At 55.3% G+C, this 19,378-nt stretch overlaps 1 protein-coding gene across 1 annotated transcript; it reads left to right on the plus strand.

The window, feature by feature from the left end:
• The first annotated feature begins 793 nt into the window (after positions 1-793).
• On the plus strand, positions 794-14,152 carry PRDM12 (PR/SET domain 12). The gene is made up of 5 exons (XM_033123475.1): positions 794-1,268; positions 3,019-3,209; positions 4,610-4,765; positions 12,311-12,422; positions 13,737-14,152. Exons 1-5 carry the CDS (start codon positions 1,046-1,048, stop codon positions 14,150-14,152), a joined length of 1,098 nt encoding a protein of 365 aa, XP_032979366.1. The 5' UTR covers positions 794-1,045.
• Positions 14,153-19,378: the final 5,226 nt, after the last annotated feature.

The raw sequence follows: 19,378 nt of genomic DNA on the forward strand, positions 1-19,378 counted from the left end.
ACGAAGCGGTGGCAGGCCTGGCCCAGCCCCGACGGCGGCCGCAGTCCCGCCCCACAGCCCTCGCGGCCCTGGGGTGGGTTTCACACCCGGCAGGAAGCGCGGCGAGCGGGGCGGCTGGAACAGCCCGTTTGAAGCGAAGTGCCCGCTTCCGCAACGCCATTTGCGGAGGAGATGAGCGCGGCCCGCGCGGGGCCTGAGGGTTCTAGAGGGACTCCCACGGTCCGGCTCTGGGAGCCCGGGAGAGTCCAGGGCCTGCCCAGGGAAAGGAGCTTTGGAGCGGTCCGGGACAGGACGAGGAGCGCAGATCCGGCCTGGGACAGTAGGTGAGCGGGGGCCTGCGGGCCGAGCCCAGCGTCTTCTCCTGCCCAGTCCGTCCCTGGAGTCCGAGCGAGCCTCGCTGCGCCCCCTCCCCTGCCCCCTCCCCTCCTCTCCTCGCCGCGGGCTGAGCCTCCCTCCCTGCCTTGCGCTTCCCACGGGGAGAGGAGGAGGAAGAGGAAGGGGGGGAGGAAGGGCCGGTAGGGGCGGGAGGAGGGAAGGGGGAGCTCTGGTGGCTAAGGCTCCTGGAGCCCGGCTGGGTACAACAAGTCTGTCCTCCGACGTCAGGGCGTCATTAATAACCAATTAGGAGGGTCACTGAGGCTCCTATAAAAGCGCTGAGATTTTGCCAAGGGGAAGACCGTCCGGGCTGGGTGTGCGACAAGCAAGCGCGCGTCCGAGAGCCCCTTGCCGCCGCAGTTTCTCTGCAGCCACCCACCTCCCACCCACCCCGCACCCCCGCACCCGCCTCCGCCTCCAGCCCCTTCTCTGCCGCCCTCCGCGCCGCCTCTGCCATCTCTGCTGCTTTTTCCATCTCTTCCTCTGCGCCTCGCTCTCCCTCGTTCACTTTCCTCCCACTCCCTCCTGTATCCTCGTCCTCCCCCTCTCCTCTTCCTCTTCCTCCATCACAGCCCTCTTCTCTCGTTCCTCCACTCCCCAGTCTCCCGCCACATCCCCACGTCTGCCCGGCCGGCCGTCCCCCCCGGCGCCGGCGAGCCCCGGGCCGCCCATGATGGGCTCCGTGCTCCCGGCTGAAGCCCTGGTGCTCAAGACCGGGCTGAAGGCGCCGGGGCTGGCGCTGGCCGAGGTCATCACCTCCGACATCCTGCACAGCTTCCTGTACGGGCGCTGGCGCAACGTGCTGGGCGAGCAGCTCTTCGAGGACAAGAGCCACCACGCCAGCCCCAAAACAGCCTTCACCGCCGAGGTCCTGGCTCAGTCCTTCTCCGGCGGTGAGTTGTGCCGTCGAGGCGGGTCGCGTTCATTCCTCCCGGCGGCCCTTGATTCCCCGCTCGGGGGACGCTCCCACCGCGGCGGGGACACGGGGCGTTGAAGCTGCTCGTGCGCCAGCCTGGGCGTTCTAGATGCCCCGTGTGCCTCAGTTTCCCGTCAGCCGAATCAGGACCGGGTGGAGAACAGCTCCGCACCCCGCGGCTTGGAGAAGGATCGCGGTGCCCAGGCTGCCGGCTCACGGAACCCGCGCTGCCCTGCCCGCCCCTCGCCCCTTTGAGCAGGCCGGTTCCGGCATTTAAAGCCTTACTAGGCGTGTAATAGCAGTTGACTCAAAAAGAAGGGGTTTTAAATTCATTTAGTTAACTTGGGCTTGACCCGCGAAAGTTCCCACTTAAACCAAGAACTTTAAAAGGCAGCGGGGGCTGGAGAGGGGGCGGAGGGCGGGCAGGCGGGGAGAGAAAGCCTCGGAGAGAGTGAGGGAGAGAAAGAGAGCAAAAAAAGTTTCTTTTCTTTAAGATGTCTCAAGTTCTTATTCCTCATTCATCAACCAGCAAACAATATCTTTCCCCCGGCACTGGCATCTCTGCGCGTCGTCCTCTCTTCCCCCTTTTCGATTTCTGTTCCTCTCTTAATTTACCGTGCAGACTAATTCCACTTCTATTCACGCTATGTCAACCATCTAATCCCCCCTTTTTGTAAGGGGAATTCCTCGGCCCCTTTTAAACAAGTCCCCTCCGCATTGAGCTACAATTTACTGCTACAGCATTCTTCCAGGGCTAATGAATTTAGAATTAGCAATTTCTTTCGAATGGAGCCGAATGAATGCGATCACTTTAACAGCGTGACAAATTGCCAGCCTCTCCGCAATGGACACCGTTTAACCCCCCCTTTCAGCTGGCCCGCTTGCAGGGTATTTTCCCAGGTAGCTTAGAGGGGAACCTTGTAAGACATGGAGGCCGCCCCTGTGCGCCTCACCGCTCCCACCCCGGCTGCCAGGTCCAACAGGGGGACCCCCAGGGGTTCTGGGCTGCTTCCGCTCTTCCCTGCCCAGAGAGTCGACTTCAGGACTCGCCTGGGTCCGGGCACCGCCCTTCATGGCACCCAGATCCTGGGTGCACAGAGGGGCCCAGACACGCCTGTGGTCACACAGAGAGCTCAGAATCTGGCCCAATGCTGCTCGAGTTGCTTTTGAGCCTCCCTGGCCTCGCAGCCCCAGGTCTGTCCCCAGCGCTGCCAACCTGCCCCTGGAACGGGGCCTCCAGCACCCCAAAAGGAGTCAGAGCCCCTGCCGGTGTCCAGGGTCCTCCGACGGTGCCCTGTGCTTCCTGCCGGGATGCGCAGTGAGCTCCGCGAGTGACCAACGGAAGACCCCAGGACAGGATTGGACCGAGTGTCGGCTTGGTCATCCCCTCCTCCTGGGAGCTGGCCTAAGTTTACCCATTTGTAAAACTACTCACTGTGGTTAGGTCAGTAGTTCTTAAACTTTTCTGGGGTGGAAGGCAGGGGAAATTGTGGGTGCTTTGAGAATTCGTGGAGAAACTGAAAAAAAAAACAACTACAAATGATCCCCCCAAAGCACTGGGTTACAAACAGAACCCTGGTGACTGAGCCTCCATACCCTCCACTCCCCCACAAACACCCGCAGTGACTTCTGCGGAGTCACTCTGGGGCGGGCTTGGGATTGGTGGGCCGGGCAGGATGGGCTGGGTCCTCGGGCTCTGACCCAGTGCCCCCACCCCACGGCCACAGAGGTGCAGAAGCTGTCCAGCCTGGTGCTGCCGGCCGAGGTGATTATCGCACAGAGTTCCATCCCCGGCGAGGGCCTTGGCATCTTCTCCAAGACGTGGATCAAGGCGGGCACCGAGATGGGCCCCTTCACAGGCCGAGTCATCGCTCCGGAGCATGTGGACATCTGCAAGAACAACAACCTCATGTGGGAGGTAGGCCAGGGTCCGGGCGGGGCACGGGTGGGACCTGGCCTCCTGCTGCTGCTGCTTCCACTTCCGCCCTTGCTAGCAGCTTTGGCCACTCTGGCCCTGCCGCTCCCCAAGGTGGGACCCTGTGCTGCTGGATCCCTGGAGGTTCCTCCCCAACTTGCCCCAACACTCTCCCCCAAAGGCTTCCTTCAGAAAACTGATCCTCTTTCCTCTGGCCAACTCTAGAAAGCAAGACTTTTGTTGGTTTCACTTCACAGAGGAGGGCACTGAGATCCAGAGAGGCCATGCCGCTTGCCCAGGGCCCCACAAGTGCTGGGAGCCGGCTCCCAGCCACCTGCATTCTTTCCCACACCCCTGAAGCAGCATGGAAAGCCCCTCAAAGCCAGCCCTGGTCTTGGGGGTGGGGTGGCTGCAATGGAGAACGAAGAGGGTCTGTGCTTTTTGGGAGTCCACTTCACCTTGACAGGACAATGACATTGGAAATGCTCGTTGATGAACTGGCACCAAGTCGGCTTTCTGAGTCGGGGCCTGCATTCCTCCAGAACATCTCGGCAGCCCCGTGACTTATTATGCCCATTTTACAGCAGGAAATTGAAGCTCAGAGAGGCTTCCGTACCAGGCCTTTTGCTCTTCCTTCCCCCAAACAGTGCCAGATGCCAAGAAGGACCCCCCCCCTTAGGACAAAGCCACTCTCAAAGCACTTCCTCCTCTTGGGGCTTCCACCTGGCAGAGGCCAAACTAGGGCACCATCTCCCTAATCTCTTTTTCCCTCTCCTCAGAAGGCTCCCACCATAGCTCCCATTTGGCAGATGCTGGAGGAGCTTAATATGACCCATACGGCACCTGGTCACAGGAACGGGAGGAAGGGAACAGGCGGGTGGCCCAGAGACCGCTCCTAACCTCATCCCCTCACTCCCCAGAGGTCTGGGCCAGTGGTGACTTTCTTGTTGCTGGGTTAGGAAGTCGGGGTCCAGTCTGACCTATGAATATCCTGGCAGCGCCCAGGAAGGGGCTTGAGCCAAGCCAGGGCCACAGTGAGCCAGCCTTATCTCTCCAGGTTCCTGTGTCCCGTCTGGATCTGGCCAGGCAACTCCCCAGAGAGCTAGCTGAATGCCCTTTTGTCTGGTCAGTGATCCCTCAGAGACCCTTTTCTTCTGGGGATGGGGAGGACATGACTCCCTGTTGGCCACGTCTAGCGGGCTGGGCTGGCTTCAGGCAAGCCACTGTGCCACTCTGATCCTCCTTTCCCTCAACTGGAAAGCCGAGATGATAAGTGCTGTGTCCACTTCCTGGGGCTGCTGTGAGGATAGAGAGAGGGTATGTGGATGTGCCCGGCATGGGACCTGGGCTGGGCCCAGGAGGCACACCCTGCCTCACCTGGTCCCCGATTCACCCGCACTCAGGTGTTCAATGAGGATGGCACAGTGCGCTACTTTATCGATGCCAGCCAGGAGGATCACCGAAGCTGGATGACCTACATCAAGTGCGCGCGTAATGAGCAGGAGCAGAACCTGGAGGTCGTCCAGATTGGCACCAGCATCTTCTACAAGGCCATCGAGGTGAGTGTGGGCGCTGTGGTATGGGGGGCCGTGGGGACCGCTGCATCCGGGCACTGCGCTGGGAGCAGGCACGTTGACACCGGCCCCGCTGGCCCGGCCCAGGCTGGGGGGCTGAGGCCCATGCATCGTGGTCTTCAGGAGCGTGGCCTCTGGGCAGGCTTTCTGCTGTAGATCAGGAAGGACAGGACTTTTGACTTTATGCCTGTGTCAGTGTCGTGAGCCTCTCGGCAGTGAGATCCCTGGGCACCTGCTGAGGCCGTCCTGGGCTTCAGAGGCTGGGGGGGTACAGAGGACGACACCGGCAGGCAGCCCAGGGAACACATTTGAGTGGGAGAGGGGGCGTTGTGTCTGCACCGTCTCAGCTGTGCGTTGTCCCTCCTTCTGCACGCGTGGGGCACCGCTGACATGTGGACCGTGGTTCTAGTCTGTTGTCACATCCTGATCGCTCATGGTGTCAGGTTTCTCCTCGAGGGTGTACACGCATTATCCTATTTAATCCCCACGCATGTAATCCACGAGGGAGTGTCCTGCCCTTAGCTACAGTTTACAGACAAGGAAACTCAGCCTTGGTGGCAGGCAGGCTCAGGAGGTCCCACGTGGCATCGCGGGCAATGTGAACACTAATGCCGTGCTGGGTAAAGCTTCTCAGAGAAGAGAGAAAGGGAGAGAGAGCAGACAGATAACTACCACGTCCCGTGGTCGGTGGCAGGGAGCTAAGCCAGACTCAGGGCACGAGGAGGCTGGAGGACGGGAGAAGGAGGTGTCCCGGGCAGGGGGGGGGCGGTGCTTGGGCAGAGGCACAAGCTCCCTGTTTGGGGAGGAGCTGATGGCGAGCTGAAGGTGGTAGCCAAGGAGGGGGCTACCCTGTTGGGACCTCCCCTGACGGGGTCCCTTCCCTGACAGCAGGAAATTGGCTTAGTGTCTGGCCCAGGAGGAGGCAAGCTGCCCGGGGGGGCCCCCCCTCCTCCTGGCAGGTTGTTGGTGAGCGCACTGCAAGGATGGCGGGGCTCTTCCCCCGGCACTTGCCTGGACCTCATGCACCGCTTACTGGTGGGGAGCAGCACAGTGCCTCTTGGGGTGGGGCTAGGCTTGGCTGAGTTTTTCAGGTGGTCTGAAGGAGCCTCCTGAGAGTCGGAGAACGACTTCCTTTTAGTCCATGCTCCATTTTCTTCCTGCGACTCAGAAACCCAAGTCTTTCCAGAGCCCCGGGGGCACAGAGCCTGGTGGCTTCTGGGGCTGAGGGCCCGGTGTCCCTGAACAACCAGGCCCTAGGGACTCTCCTAGGAATGAGCCCAGTATGGCCTTTGCCTGAGTCCTAGTGTGGCCAGGGGGCTCGGGGACCCTGGGAGGACCAGGAAGTGCAGGGTAAGGAAAGGTAAGCATTCCTGGACTGGGGTTCCAGGGAGGAAGTACAGCTTGAGGCAGTGTGATGGTAGGACTGAAGGTGGCTCAGGCCCAGGACAGAGGTGGTTCCTGTGATCTCGCTGGGCCGTCCGCCTGTGGGAGCAGGGGTTCCCCACCCGACATCCTGGCATCAGCCTCAGGTGTGGCTGAAGCCTGCTTGTAACAGAGTGCATCCTCCCGGAGCCTCGGCCCTTCTCACCGTCTCACACACATCGTCACATGTGCGTGCTGCTGCCCAGCCTTCCTGATAGAGACGAGCCAGCTGGGGGCCACACACTCACACCATCTGCCCTCTGTCCCCCGAGGCGTGCACACAGGAGACAGACTAGGAATGCCTGCATGATTCTAGCAGAAGGGCTCCTGGCTGAGGCACACGTGGGACTGAGTCTCCCCTCACTGTGCACCGTCTCTCATCACGCGCTCGTCACGCTGGCGGAAAGCTGAACAGTGTCAGGAAACAGTAATAGACATTTAGACAGAAATTCAAACTCAGAGGGCAAGGTGGCCGGAGAGGACCTCCAAGGAGGGACCTGGGTTTATGAGATTTTTTTTTTTTAATTTTTAAACTTTTATTTATTTTTAAGTATGTATTTCCAGGACCCATCAGCTCTGAGTCACATAGTTGTTTCAATCTAGTTGTGGAGCGCGCAGCTCACAGTGGCCCATGTGGGGATCGAACCGGCAACCCTGGTGTTAGGAGCATTGCGCTCTAACCAACTGAGCTAACCGGCCGCCCCGTAAGATTTTTAAAAAGTCATCTATTTTGGATCAGGAATTTAAGTTGATAAGAGAAGATGGGGGGAAGAAATTTTATCATATATTGGTAAATAGGTATTGATAGGTAGACGGCACCAATTTGGCCCTTAATGTTTTTACAGAGTTAGCAAGCCTGCAGAGAAAGGACTATTTGAGAGAGAGACAAGGAAACACAAAATGTCACCCATTTTATTTTTAATAAGTGAAGTTGGGCACTTTTTTTTGTAGTGGCAATTTTCTCAAACTGTGTGGCAATGTCACATTCCATCTACTAGACCAAATGTGTGTCGACCTGTGTGGCCACCATGCCGCAGGGCTGAGGCCAGAGCTCACGAGGCCCTTCTAGTCTTGGCCAGAAGAAATTGCTGCCCCCGGGCCACCCACAAGATGCCTCTGGAATACGTCGGTCTGTTGTGTGCGTGTGTGAGACTTAGTTAAGGAGAGGGGCCGTGGCGTGACCTGTTGTTTTAATCTTCCTGTCACTTTCAGAACTATTTATATTTCATAACAGTAACCCATTACTTGCCGAAAACATGGGAAGGAACGTCTTTACTAGATAAGTGAAATATACTATTGCTGTTCCCACAATGACAAAATGACAGCCCTGCAAACGGAGACAGGAGCGGTGGGGTTCTCAAGGCCAGCCCATCAGTGGAGAATCCCCAGGCCAGAGTGTCACCCCTGGGCACCCTCCCTGCTCACTCTAGTCACGAAGAATTTACTACAACCTATGGTGCCTAAACCGACACTTCTAGCAAGTGGGCGCAGAAGGTGGAATGAATAATTCTTTCTGCAGGTGATGGGGGCCGGTTTGAAAGGGGAACACATAGACCCAGTTCTCCCAGGAAAACAAAAGCAGCTCCCTAGGAGGCAAGACAGTTGACTCCAAAACCCAGCGCAAGAAAGGGATGTAGGAATAAGTCATGAAAGTTTTGGATTTGGGAACGGGGAAGAAAATTCCCAGTCTATCCCCTCTTTATTTTTTAGGAAAGTACTGTGCCCTGCAGTATGGGATTTTGCTTTTCGCTGCTTTCCTTCTCATTTCAGGCAGTTGAGGTCTTTTTTTTTTTTTTTTCTTGGAGCCCGTAGGACTCTCTCTCCTTTTCTTGGCTGTGTGAGGACAGCTCATTTTCCTTTGACCTTGCTCTTCAGAGGATGCAATGAAAATGCTCTGCTTATTAGTAACACTGCCTTCTCGGAGCGTTTACCAGGTGCAGCACCTGCTGAGGGTCTTAGCAACTTTTTAGAATTAGAATCCTCCTGGCCCTGTGAGGTGCTCTCTCTTTCCGCATTTTCAAGACCGTGAAACTAGGGTTCAGGGAGATCCCGGGAGGTTGCTGAGCTGTGATTTGAATCCAGGCCTGTGTGACCCCATGGTCGCCATGCCGTGGGGGCCCCCTGGCCAATATCTATTTGCTGGAACTCTATTAATTGGTGTGTCGGGACATCTGTGGTACAGTGGAAATTGATATTTGTCCAGATGACTCAGATCTTTCTAGACTACGGCTTCTGCACCGCCAAGGGAAGGGGAGGGCAGCAGAGCCTCCAGGGGGCATGTTCAATAGTGTGACGGGAATTTAGACTAGGAAAACAAACTCAAAAACCCGTCATTTCAATTTATAATAGAAATTCAGAAATGGGGCAGGACAAAACTTGTGGGCTGGTAGGGAAGGTAAAGAAGCCTGAGTTCAGAGTTGATGTAATTTGCCAATGAAAGACTCGGGTCCTGATATTCCCCACGAGTCGTGGTGACGTGGATTTTAGGGTACAGGACTCAGTTTCTCTGGGAATTGCTTGGTTTACTGCATGTCCTGAGTCAGTCCCTGCTCTCCAGAAAAGTGAATTGACAGCTGATTCTGGTTCTCTGAGCTGCAGTGGAGAGCCCTGGCAGGGCGAGGCTGGCGTGTTGGCCATAAAGAAATAGCGCTAGTGGGGCCGTAAAGAGACAGGCCTGCAGGGGCTGGGGCCGGTTTCTGCTCTTAGGCGGTGGGGCTGGTGGGACCCTGGGGGCCTCCAGATAATAGTTCCAGGATCTCAGGGAGCAGGCTGCCTGTTCTCCCCCGGCCTCCTGGTCCTGCTCCCCAGCTGGTTGTATGAGGGGTGCCAAAGAGCAGGCAGAAACCAGAGTTCTGGGTCAGCGGCTGCCACTGGCTTCCCAGGGTTTTGAGGGGCAGAGAGACTCCAATTCGCGGCCTCTGTGCAGTGAGGCTGCTTTCCCGGGTGCTGCCTTGAAAGCGAGTAGCTTCTCACTGTCTGAGGATATGTGTCATTCTCAATTCCAGTAGGTTCTTCTTAATAAATTTCCTCTTTAAAAAATATTTTTTATAAAAGCAACATATGCTCATTATTTTTTAAAAAAGCAGCTGTAGAAAATGGAAGTCACTCTGCCGTCATGTTGCTCCCTACGAATCTTAAATCAGCAGTTTTAATAGTCGCAAAATGACAAACCCTCTTGGGGAAAGACACGCAGAAAACCGGCCACAGTGGCTGGGTATCCAGAGTGGGAGAGAGTTACTTTTCATTAATACACCCTTTTATTTACATAGTCACATTTTTGTCCATGTGTCCGCATCACTTTTAATATTTTTAATTAATTAGTAAAATTAATTTTAGTCCATTTCAAAAAATGTTAGTAAATAAATGACTCACCGTTATATTGAAACAGTCAATCCTGATGCTCTTAGTTAAAAAAAAGTATTCCCGGTCAGCATTTTGAATAGCAATATTCAGATTCTGTGCAGTGCCACACATTCTTGGCTCCTCATTCATCATCCCCAGTTTTGTCGTTGTTATACTTATTTTATATTTAATGATGATTGTTATTGTCAATTAAAATTAAAAGGCCAGTGTTGACTCAGGTATTTGAATTCCCAGACCTCGCTCTGGAGGTGGAGAGGCAGCTCAGGGTAATGTCAGCCGCGGCTTTGCTGACTCCGCGTCTGTGCTCTCCAGGGGGAGAGGGGATTGGGAAGCCGTGGCCCCCGTGTGGGGCTGGTGTCTTTGGGACATGCTGGTTCTTGTCGGACAGTGAAGGCAGAGCTGCGGGTCACTTTGGGCTTTCACAGTGCCAGCAGCCCCATGCCACATTGCACGCTCCGTGGGATGCCTGCGGGACTCGATGCAGCAGAGATGGCTGCCAGCTTCTCTGAGAGGTTAGCGAGCTCGTAGAAAATCATAACAAGTTCTTCTGTGTATCAGTCCTGCAAAGAGCTCTGTGTGCTTGGTTCCACTGAACCCCGACAGGCACCCAGTGAGGGGGGCCAGAGAAATGGTGCTGTCCCTCCTTTCTGGTTGAGGAAACTGATCCCAGGGCCGTGAGACAACTTGCCCATATGCTCAGCAGGTGGGGAGCCTGAGTGGGCGCCAGCATGGCCTGAGTACCCTCTGCAGTACTGTCTCCTGAAGGGAGGGGCACGTTCAGACTGTCTGATGGGCTGGTTGCTTTAGAACCATGATGGATAAAGTCTGGTTTCATCTGAGAATTGAAGCCAGGGGTTGGGCCAATGTTGGAGGTGACTTACAATCAGAGTCTTAGAGTTGGGGGACCTCGGGGACTTCCAAAACCCTCATTTGAGGCAAGGGACTTGCCTAAGTTCACCCAGAGACCCAGTGACGGAAGACCCATTTGCACTGTCTCTTGGAGAGTGACTTGCTTCCTGATGAATTTGTCTGAAATATTTTAGTTCCATCTGCTCTTTTCTAAGGGGCTCACGAAACCTCTCTCCTCATCGCCCCTTTTCCAGAAGGGCCTCCAGCTCTGACCTGCTGCCCTCCTGGACAGTGGCCATGACAGTGAATGGCCAGAGACGCCTCGAGGGCTTTCACTGTGCTGCCGGCTCTCTTTGAGGCACTGCCTCATTTTCCTTGGGTTCAGAGACTGCACTTGGTTTCCCTATTCCAGCTCGGTCAGTCTGAGCTGGCACAACACCCTGTGCCTGGCTTCTCATCACTCCCTGACCCCGGGGCTTGAGGTGAGGCACCGTGGACTGTGTGGCTCGTGGAGACGGGGCACGGTGACCCCTAGTTGAGTCATAGGAGGACCTCGGCCATGTGGGCCCCCTCGCACGTTCCTGTTCCCACCCTGCCTCTCCTTTCAGGGGGCTGAGCTGGCTCTGATGGGCTGAGCGTCTTTCTGGCTCTGACCAGAGGAAGACAGGTGTGGTGAACAGAAGTTTCTGAGTACGGTGGGGGCCGGGGGCCAGAACTAGATGGAAGGGGCGGAGCCTCTCTGACCGCCGAGACCAAAGGAAGGTCCTGTTCTGGTGGGATTTCCGACACCCCTAGATGGAGCCCCGTGTGATCTTTTGTGCTTCACTAAAGGAGGATCCACCAGGAAAACAAACCAGCTGCTGCCCGTGGGTGTCCACCTTTCTTTCTCTGGGCAGATCAGAGTGACACCCAGGATGGGTGCCAAAGCCAGCTCTTGTGGGGTCCAGGCCTCGGGAGGGTGATGGGCTGTCCCCTCTCTCATTTACTCTAGCTTGCTGGGGCCTAAGGGTTCCCCACTTGGCAGGGGTAACTGGCTTTCACCACAGGCCTAGGGAGCCCTTTGGGGTTCCCAGGGTGTGGGATATAGTCAACCCCACCTCAGGAGCAGGCCTTCCTCAGGATCCCTGGATCGTCACTGCAAATCCTCCTTCCCGACGGCCTTCGCCACTTTCCTGGGGCGGGTCCTCCCCTGGGAGCAGAGCCCTGTCACCATTTGTGGAGCACTCTGCCAGAAACCTTGGACATAGCAAAATGGATTCTTAAGGCTGTGTGCCCCAGTATTTCTGAGGTGGAGGCATTCATCAACCTGTGCGCCTTTCTAGCACTTTCCACGTGCATGGGTCATGCCCAGAGCCCTGTGATGGGAGAGTAGTACGTGTGATGTGGTGCCGCCTTGTGGGTGCTTTGGATGAGAGCTGTTTTGAAAACATTATCAGGCAGGGTGCAGCTAAGCACCATAGGGTGCCCACATTCCTTGGGAGCAGCCTCAGGGCTGGTTGACTCTCGTACCCCTCGGTAAGAAATGAAAGTTTTCTAGCTTTCGGTCTCCCGTTACTTCTGCTTGTTGCAAGTCTTCTGTTCTGTTGTTGTCAGCTTGGGAGCACTTGTATGGCCAGGAGGCAGCTCTGTTCCCAGCAGCAGAGCTAGGACGGAGATGGCAAGAATCCTAGGCAGGGCGAGGGGACCAGAGCATCTCCTGTGATTGTGCAGCTTGGCCGGCTTGGCGGAAACAGACCCAAGGTGGCTTTGTCAGGGCTGAGATGGGAGCCACATCTCCACGGCAGGCACCAGGACAGCCACCTCCTGGCTGTGAGGGGGTGTGCCCAGAGCCCTACCTCTTACCTCTCCCCACCCCCACCCTGCTGCCTCCCTGACCTCCTGTCTCCTTCCTTGCAGATGATCCCTCCAGACCAGGAGCTGCTGGTGTGGTACGGGAACTCGCACAACACCTTCCTGGGTATCCCTGGTGTGCCTGGGCTAGAGGAGGAGCAGAAAAAGAACAAGCATGGTAGGTATTCTCCATGGGGCCATGATGACAAAGGACCCATGGAACCCAGTGTGTGGGTGGTGGGGGAGCAGGAAGGCTCTTGGCCTCCAGGGACCCTGGCTCAACCTCCAGCACCACTGAGCACATGGAACCTTCTGCTGATGCCTTTGGAGCCACCACCGTGGTCCAGGAATGGGTGGAAGGCAATTCTCCTGTTTTCTGGCCAGAACAGACTAGGGGCAAATGGTGGTGGTGGTGGTACACCAGAGAGGCAGGATGAGCAAGGGGCCAGGCTGTGGGAGCCTGGATTGAGTTCCAGGCCTGCTGGGCAATCTTGAGAATGGCTCCGTGACTCAGTTTCCCTATCTTTAAGGGAAAGAGGTTGGGTAAGATGATCTCTAAGCTTCCTTCCAGCTCTGACACTCTGCCTTTTCCTGCCCTGTGTCTGGTGCCTGGCCTGGCACAGAGTAGGCGCTCAGTGTAAACCTTGCCAACACGTGTATTGGGGGACGCTGGTCATCATGCCAGAGATCATTTGCTTAAGACCTATTTTGTGCCAGGTATTGGGCTAAACCTTGTACGGGTATCGCCCCACTTGGATCCTGGGAACACCCTTCTGAAATTTGATTACCCTTAATTTTAGAGGATGAACTTGAGGTTCATGGATTATTGCTTACAGAGCCTTGCTTTGCAGCCGATGTTTACAATCAGTAATTTCTCTGATCCTTACAGCAGGCTTATGGAGGTGATGCTATTATTACCTCCATTTCAGGGGTGAAGAAGGTGAGGTGCAGTTCCTTGATCCGCAGGAGGCACTCAGGAAATATTTGGGGGATGAAAAAATGAAAGCCGTTTTCTGATGGGGGAGGGGTTGTAATAGTTACTTCTACTTATGGAAGGCGACTATGAAGCAGGCACTAACCATCCATGGGCTAAGGCAGGTAAAGTGTTCAGCACACAGTAACCTTCAATAGATGTCAGCTTTGTGTGATCATCTCCAGGAGTCGTGTAGAGTCCCTTGAGGTCGTAGTAGGCTCCCATTTTACAGATGAGAAAGTTGAGGTTGAGTGAGGCTAAGTCTCTAAGCCTCCGAGGTCTCACAGCATGGTCTGGAGTCCAGCCAGGGCCCTTGCTGCCGTTCCCATCACCCTGTCAGCGCTCCGCATCAGTTGCCTGGGAACCATCCGTTGATCAGAGGCGGATGGGACCCTGGGAGGATCGCATGCGGTGGGGGGGTGCCGGGGTGCCAGGCAGCAGCAGCGCGATTCTAACAGGGCTGCTCTCTCTCCCACCTTCCTGCCTACCCTTCGCCCCACTCTCCGCCCTCGTGGCCAGAGGACTTCCACCCCACAGACTCCGCGGCGGGCACTGCGGGCCGCATGCGCTGCGTCATATGCCACCGTGGTTTCAACTCGCGCAGCAACCTGCGCTCACACATGCGCATCCATACGCTGGACAAGCCCTTCGTGTGCCGCTTCTGCAACCGCCGCTTCAGCCAGTCATCCACGCTGCGCAACCACGTGCGCCTGCACACGGGCGAGCGCCCCTACAAGTGCCAAGTGTGCCAGAGCGCCTACTCGCAGCTGGCCGGCCTGCGCGCCCACCAGAAGAGCGCGCGCCACCGGCCCCCCAGCGCCGCGCTGCAGGCGCACTCGCCCGCCCTGCCCGCGCCGCACGCGCACGCGCCCGCGCTCGCCGCCGCCGCCGCCGCCGCCGCCGCCGCGCACCACCTGCCGGCCATGGTGCTGTGAGTGCGGCGCCTGCCGCGCGCCCGCCCGCGTGCGCCCCCGCCTCCCTGTGCTCGGCGCCGTGCTGCCTGGCCGCGCGCTCTCCGGCCTAGCCCTCAGGGCCGCGCGCGCCCCAGGAGTGACCCCCAGGCGTACACTCTTTGCCCGATTTCGCCGATGAGGACACCGGGAATGACGTTTTCTTTCCCGGGCCACCCAGATGGTTGCAGTTGCTCGCCTCTTTTTGGGGTCCCCTTAACCAGCCTAACCTCCGAGCCCCCCTCCTGCTGTCGAGATGGCCGCCCAAGTTTGCGGCCTTGGGGCCCTTGGGGGCGGCAGGAGAGGGGACTGGAAGTCAGAGCACCCTCCACTGCGAAGGAGACCGCCACCTCCCTGACGGGGAGCTGCGTGTTGGGAATGGAGAGCGACCTCGCTGCCCCCGGGTGGCTTGGCGTGCGCGCCCAGCTGTCTCCTCCTCCCGTCTTTTGGAACTGGTGTCCTGCACAGACACGAACTTGGGGGCTGACGGGGCTCTGGGGCAGCCTGAAGAGGCCCGGGAAAACCTGTGCTGCCCTGTGGGGCGGGGCGTGGGGCTTCTCTCCTTCAGGCCACCTTCCTCCCCGCTCCCAACCCGGCTCCCTGGGGCTGCTTGAGGCACGAATACTTCGCAGTGGTGAGAATGAAGGCAAAACGGGAATCCACTGTGGGACCCCAGGCAAGGCCTTGCCCCTCTTTGGGCCTCAGTTTCCCCTTTCCCCATCTGCAAAAGAGAGAATTGGACCTAGGCCTCCTCCCCTTGGGCTCTGACATCATGCTTGGGAAGGGGAAATTTCCCTGCGTGTCCACGCCACGCTCCACAAGAGGAGGGCGAGACTGGCTCGTCGGCCGGGAAAGCACTTCCGGGCTGTGCGCGATTGGGGGGCAGGGCGTTCCGCCCCGCTCTCCTACGCTCTCCTTGCTCCTTTCCAAGTTTCTCCAAGCTCCAGCCCTGGGCGCCCTCTGGTGTCATCTCTCCCACCTTGCAGTTCCGTAGGGCGTTTTGTAAGCTAAAGAAACTATAATAATATTAAAAGTATAAAATGTATAGAGTTTTCAAGAAACTGTGTTCTGCTTCCAGAAAATGGTCACTTTAACTTTGTAAATATTTATCTGAAATGATATTTACAAAACTGTGATATATATTATTTGATTATATATGTATAACTGTAAATACATTTGTACCTTTCTTGTATTCTAAAATAAAAATTACTTGGACCATTTATCACTTAGAATCTGAATGGGTCGACACTTTTGTCTATATGGAAAGGAAACGTGGGAAGTGCCTAGAAGCCGGAGAGAGGGCAGGAGGGGTTGTTCCGCTTACAGGTTGTGCCATCTGTAAGGACCGTTCTTTCTGTCACAACTTGGGTGTCAGCTCCCAAAGAGATGGCCACGGAGCAAAGCAACCAGAAACCTCAGAAGAGGCTGGGCTGATTCCTTTTGCTTTCTAGCTGACTCTCAAATATCAGCATCCCTCTTTGTCACAGCACCCCCAAATTTTTACTTACTTTTTTTCTCATTTTCATGGGCAGCTTGAAGGAATTCAAGCAGCCAGTGGGGGCAGGATAAGATGGCCACCATGTGCCCTTAGAATTTCCAAAGCCTAGAATTTCCAAATGCTCTGGGCACCCATTTTAGACCCTCCTTGAGGAGGATCAAAGAGCAGTGGGGCATCAATGCAGGCCCTGGCTCCTGCCTCCAGGAGGCGGTATCACACTGGGGAGTGTGACTTCACACCTGTGCTCCAGCACATGCCGGCTTTGAGGGTGTCCCCCATCCAGCCCACTGGCGACCTCAGGCACACCTGTCCCTACATCCTCACCTGTGCACACACACCTGCAGACATTGGAGTGTACACTTGAACACACAGGCCATCTCCTTTGGAGTTTCAGGTGTGTACTCCCAAAGACCTCTGTACTTTGAGAGACTGGTCCTGCACCTTGACAGGTGAGGGCATGGGCACAGATGTACAGCAAATGTGTCCATTTGCAGGTCCCATCTGGGGTTTCCTTCCTAGGGCCCGTGGAAGAAGTCACCCTTGGTACTCCTCCCCCTCCTCCCGTCACAAACCTTGCCTCTCCTTCGATACCTCACCACTAGGTTTCTGATGCCTCTGGTAGCCCCTGGTATTACCCTTCCCCCAGTGCAGCCCCTACCCAGACCTCTTGTGCCCATGACCAAAGCTATCTGTCCTGAAACCCAATACCCTCCTGGCCCACATGCCATGCCTCCTAGCCAGTAATGCTGCATTCCTAAAGAAGGGTCTGCAGAGAACTCGGGTGGCCCGTGATAAAACTCTAAATTGCTCTCCATCGGTAATTCTGTTCTGTGAAGTCCCAGCTAAGATCACAGGGGCCACAACCCAGTCTCCAGAACCCATCTGGTGGCAGCAGGCTGTAAATGCAGACTAGAATGTACCTGATAAGCCTGCTGCTGCCGACCGGCTCCTATGGAGGTGCCCCACCCCCTCGCTGGAGATACAAGGATGAGCAGGTAGGAACCGTGGTCCCGAAGAATTTGCTATACTCACAATTCCCTAGAAACGAGAGGCACAACGCACCACGCAGGGCCACACAGGGAAGAACTAGGGTCAGTCAGGAGGCCGAGGGAGCAAAGGGAAAATGTGGGAAAGAACCTTTACTACGGTTTCCATGGGAAGAAGTGGGCAGGTGGGGTGGGCAGGTTTGGGATTGGCTAGTTTGAATTTCAGTGGGCTTTGACGCATTGGCGCTGTCCCTAGCTTTCCGGTACCTGGCCCTGGGGGGATTAGGGCAGGTGGATAGTTGTCCAGATTGTGAGGCTGAAGGTTATTGCAGATAAGGTGTTAAGGGAAGGCTTCTTGGAGAAGGTGATATTTGAGAAGGTGATATTTGATCAGAGTAAAAAGCAGCAACCCGCCACACAAGGACCTGGGAGAAGAGAATTCCATGCAGAGCGTGCCAAAAAGCGCACAGATCCTGGGGTGGTGATGAAGTTGGTGTGTGTGGAACCAGGAGAAGACCAGCGCTTCTGGCAGCAGCGTAATGAGTAAGGACCAGGTTAGGAGGTGAGTGAGGTCAGAGTCGGGTTGGGGCTGCAATGATGAGTTTGGATTTTATTCTTAATGTAAAGGAAAGCTGCCGGAAGCCTTCTAAGTAGGAAAGTGGTTTAAATTGATCTGTTTTTAAAAGCTCCCTCCGGCTACTATATGGAGATTGGATGGTAGGAGGAGCAAACACAGAATTAAGGAGACAAGCGAGGAGGTGATGTCTAAGGTTGACTGACTTGGGGTGGTGGCCCTGGGATGCACAGATGGGGAGGTAGATGGATATGGGGGAATCTGTGAATGTTAGACATGATCAGCCACTAAGAACACTTACGTAGTTAGAACTCGCACTCAGACTTCGGGTCCCCACCTTTGTAGAACCTCACTGCCTAAATCTGGGCTCAGGAATCTCTGTTTCTAACAAGCCCCTCCTGGATGTGCTCTCTGTTTCCAGGTGCCCACTCGTCTCCGTGGCGTGAAGAGGCAAGTGTGATGCAGAGAGGGGAGCACTGGCAGGGAGTCTGGAGTCTTGAGTTCTAGTCCCAGCTGCAGGTCTGTTGTTGGGACTCAGTAACCCCAAACAACTGTCTTGGATACCAGTGCCTACCTCCAAAATGGGTTGACTGCGAGAACTAAGTAACATAATGTTTGTACAGCACTTAGCAAAGGACCAGGACCTCCAGAAGTGTTGATGAAGGGTGCAGGCTCTGGGGTAAAGCAGGTTAGGTGGCAGAAATACTGGCCCTGCCACCAGTTGCTATGGGAACTCTAGTCCATTTCGGGCCTTTATTTCTCCCTCTATAAAAAAGTATCTGCAAGGGACTGAATGTTTGTGTCCCTCCCACCCCTGATTCATGTTGAAATCTTAACCCCCAAGGTGATGGTTTTAGGAGGTGGGGGCTTTTGGGAGGTGCTTAGGTCATAAGGGTGGAGCCCTCATGAATGTGATTAGTGCCCTTATAAAAGAGACCCCTGAGAGCTCCCTCATCCCACCCCTTACACCGTGCCAGGTCACAGTGAGAAGATGGCCATCTGTGAACCAGGAAGTGAGCCCTCACCAGACACCGAATCTCCCAGTGCCTTGATCTGGGACTTTCCAGCTTCCAAAATGGTGAGAAATAAATTTCTGTTGTTTATAGGCCACACAGACCTATGGTATTTTGTTATATCAGCCCAAATAGACTAAAAGAGTATCCATAGTTCCATTGTGACAGGCTCCGTAAAGTGAGTGCTGTGAGAAGGGAGGGGGTACATCCATCTCTCCCAGGGTGAAACTGGATGATGTGAAGACTATCCCATTCTTGGTCTAGGGACATTCCCAGCTGGGCTACACCGACTCAAAGAACCCCACCGCCCTCTTATGGCCAAGGCCAGAATCAATAGATGGACCCTTCTTACACTTTCTTGGCTGCTCACACTTTCCATTCAGGGCAGAGGGCCAGTGTCTGACCTGCCCACTTACCTGATGACCTATGGGGCACTAGAATTGGTATCAACTGCTGCCTCTCAGGGTTGGCTTTCTTGACAAGTGTAGACATGAGCTTTATTTAGGTGGAAAAAATGCTGTCTTTTTTGGAGATTTATCAAACAATTGATCTGATGGTTCTTCAGGAGGCAGCGAACCTGATTCTGTGAACAGTGTGTGGGACTGATGCAACTTGTTTCATTTAATCGTCTTTAGAGTCCATGTGCATGAAGAATTATCATGTCCAATTCCTTGAGGTTGAAACTCAGATTGTTCTCAATGTCATACACCATGTAGGGCAAGGGTGAGGGAGAGGGTAGTGGGGGCTGGGAGAAGGGACGAGGTAAACAGTCCCATAAAACAGAACATGGAGATACAGCCACACGTACGTCTATCTGTCCATGACCGAATCCTTAGAACAACAGCTCTGGACACACACAGAGCGCTCAATTTACTGTATGAGTAAATATAAGCAAAGATCTTTGTGTTGTGTGTGCACTTGCCTTTCCTATCAAATACACCTGCCTTGCACGGTTTGAATGTTTTCTAGATGGTTTCTTGTTTTTACAAAAGAAATGTTTGAGTAAATCAGCTCATTCATAAGTTTTTATGAAAGAACCAAACCAGCGCCCCGAGGGCTGTTTGGGGGTATAGGTGGTGGTTGGTGCTGAACCGGCACCCACGGGGCGGCTGTAATGTAGTAGAATTGGCGGTACCAGCA

The sequence above is a fragment of the Rhinolophus ferrumequinum genome, chromosome 12, assembly GCF_004115265.2.
Source record: "Rhinolophus ferrumequinum isolate MPI-CBG mRhiFer1 chromosome 12, mRhiFer1_v1.p, whole genome shotgun sequence".
NCBI lineage: Eukaryota > Metazoa > Chordata > Mammalia > Chiroptera > Rhinolophidae > Rhinolophus > Rhinolophus ferrumequinum.

Bases quoted from the DNA above. Each gene is read 5' to 3' on its own strand.
- PRDM12 (XM_033123475.1), top strand. From the start codon at position 1,046: ATGATGGGCTCCGTGCTCCCGGCTGAAGCCCTGGTGCTCAAGACCGGG. The intron at 4,766-12,310 runs GTGAGTGTGGGC...CCTTCCTTGCAG, and splicing joins TCTTCTACAAGGCCATCGAG to ATGATCCCTCCAGACCAGGA. The intron at 12,423-13,736 runs GTAGGTATTCTC...CCTCGTGGCCAG, and splicing joins GCAGAAAAAGAACAAGCATG to AGGACTTCCACCCCACAGAC.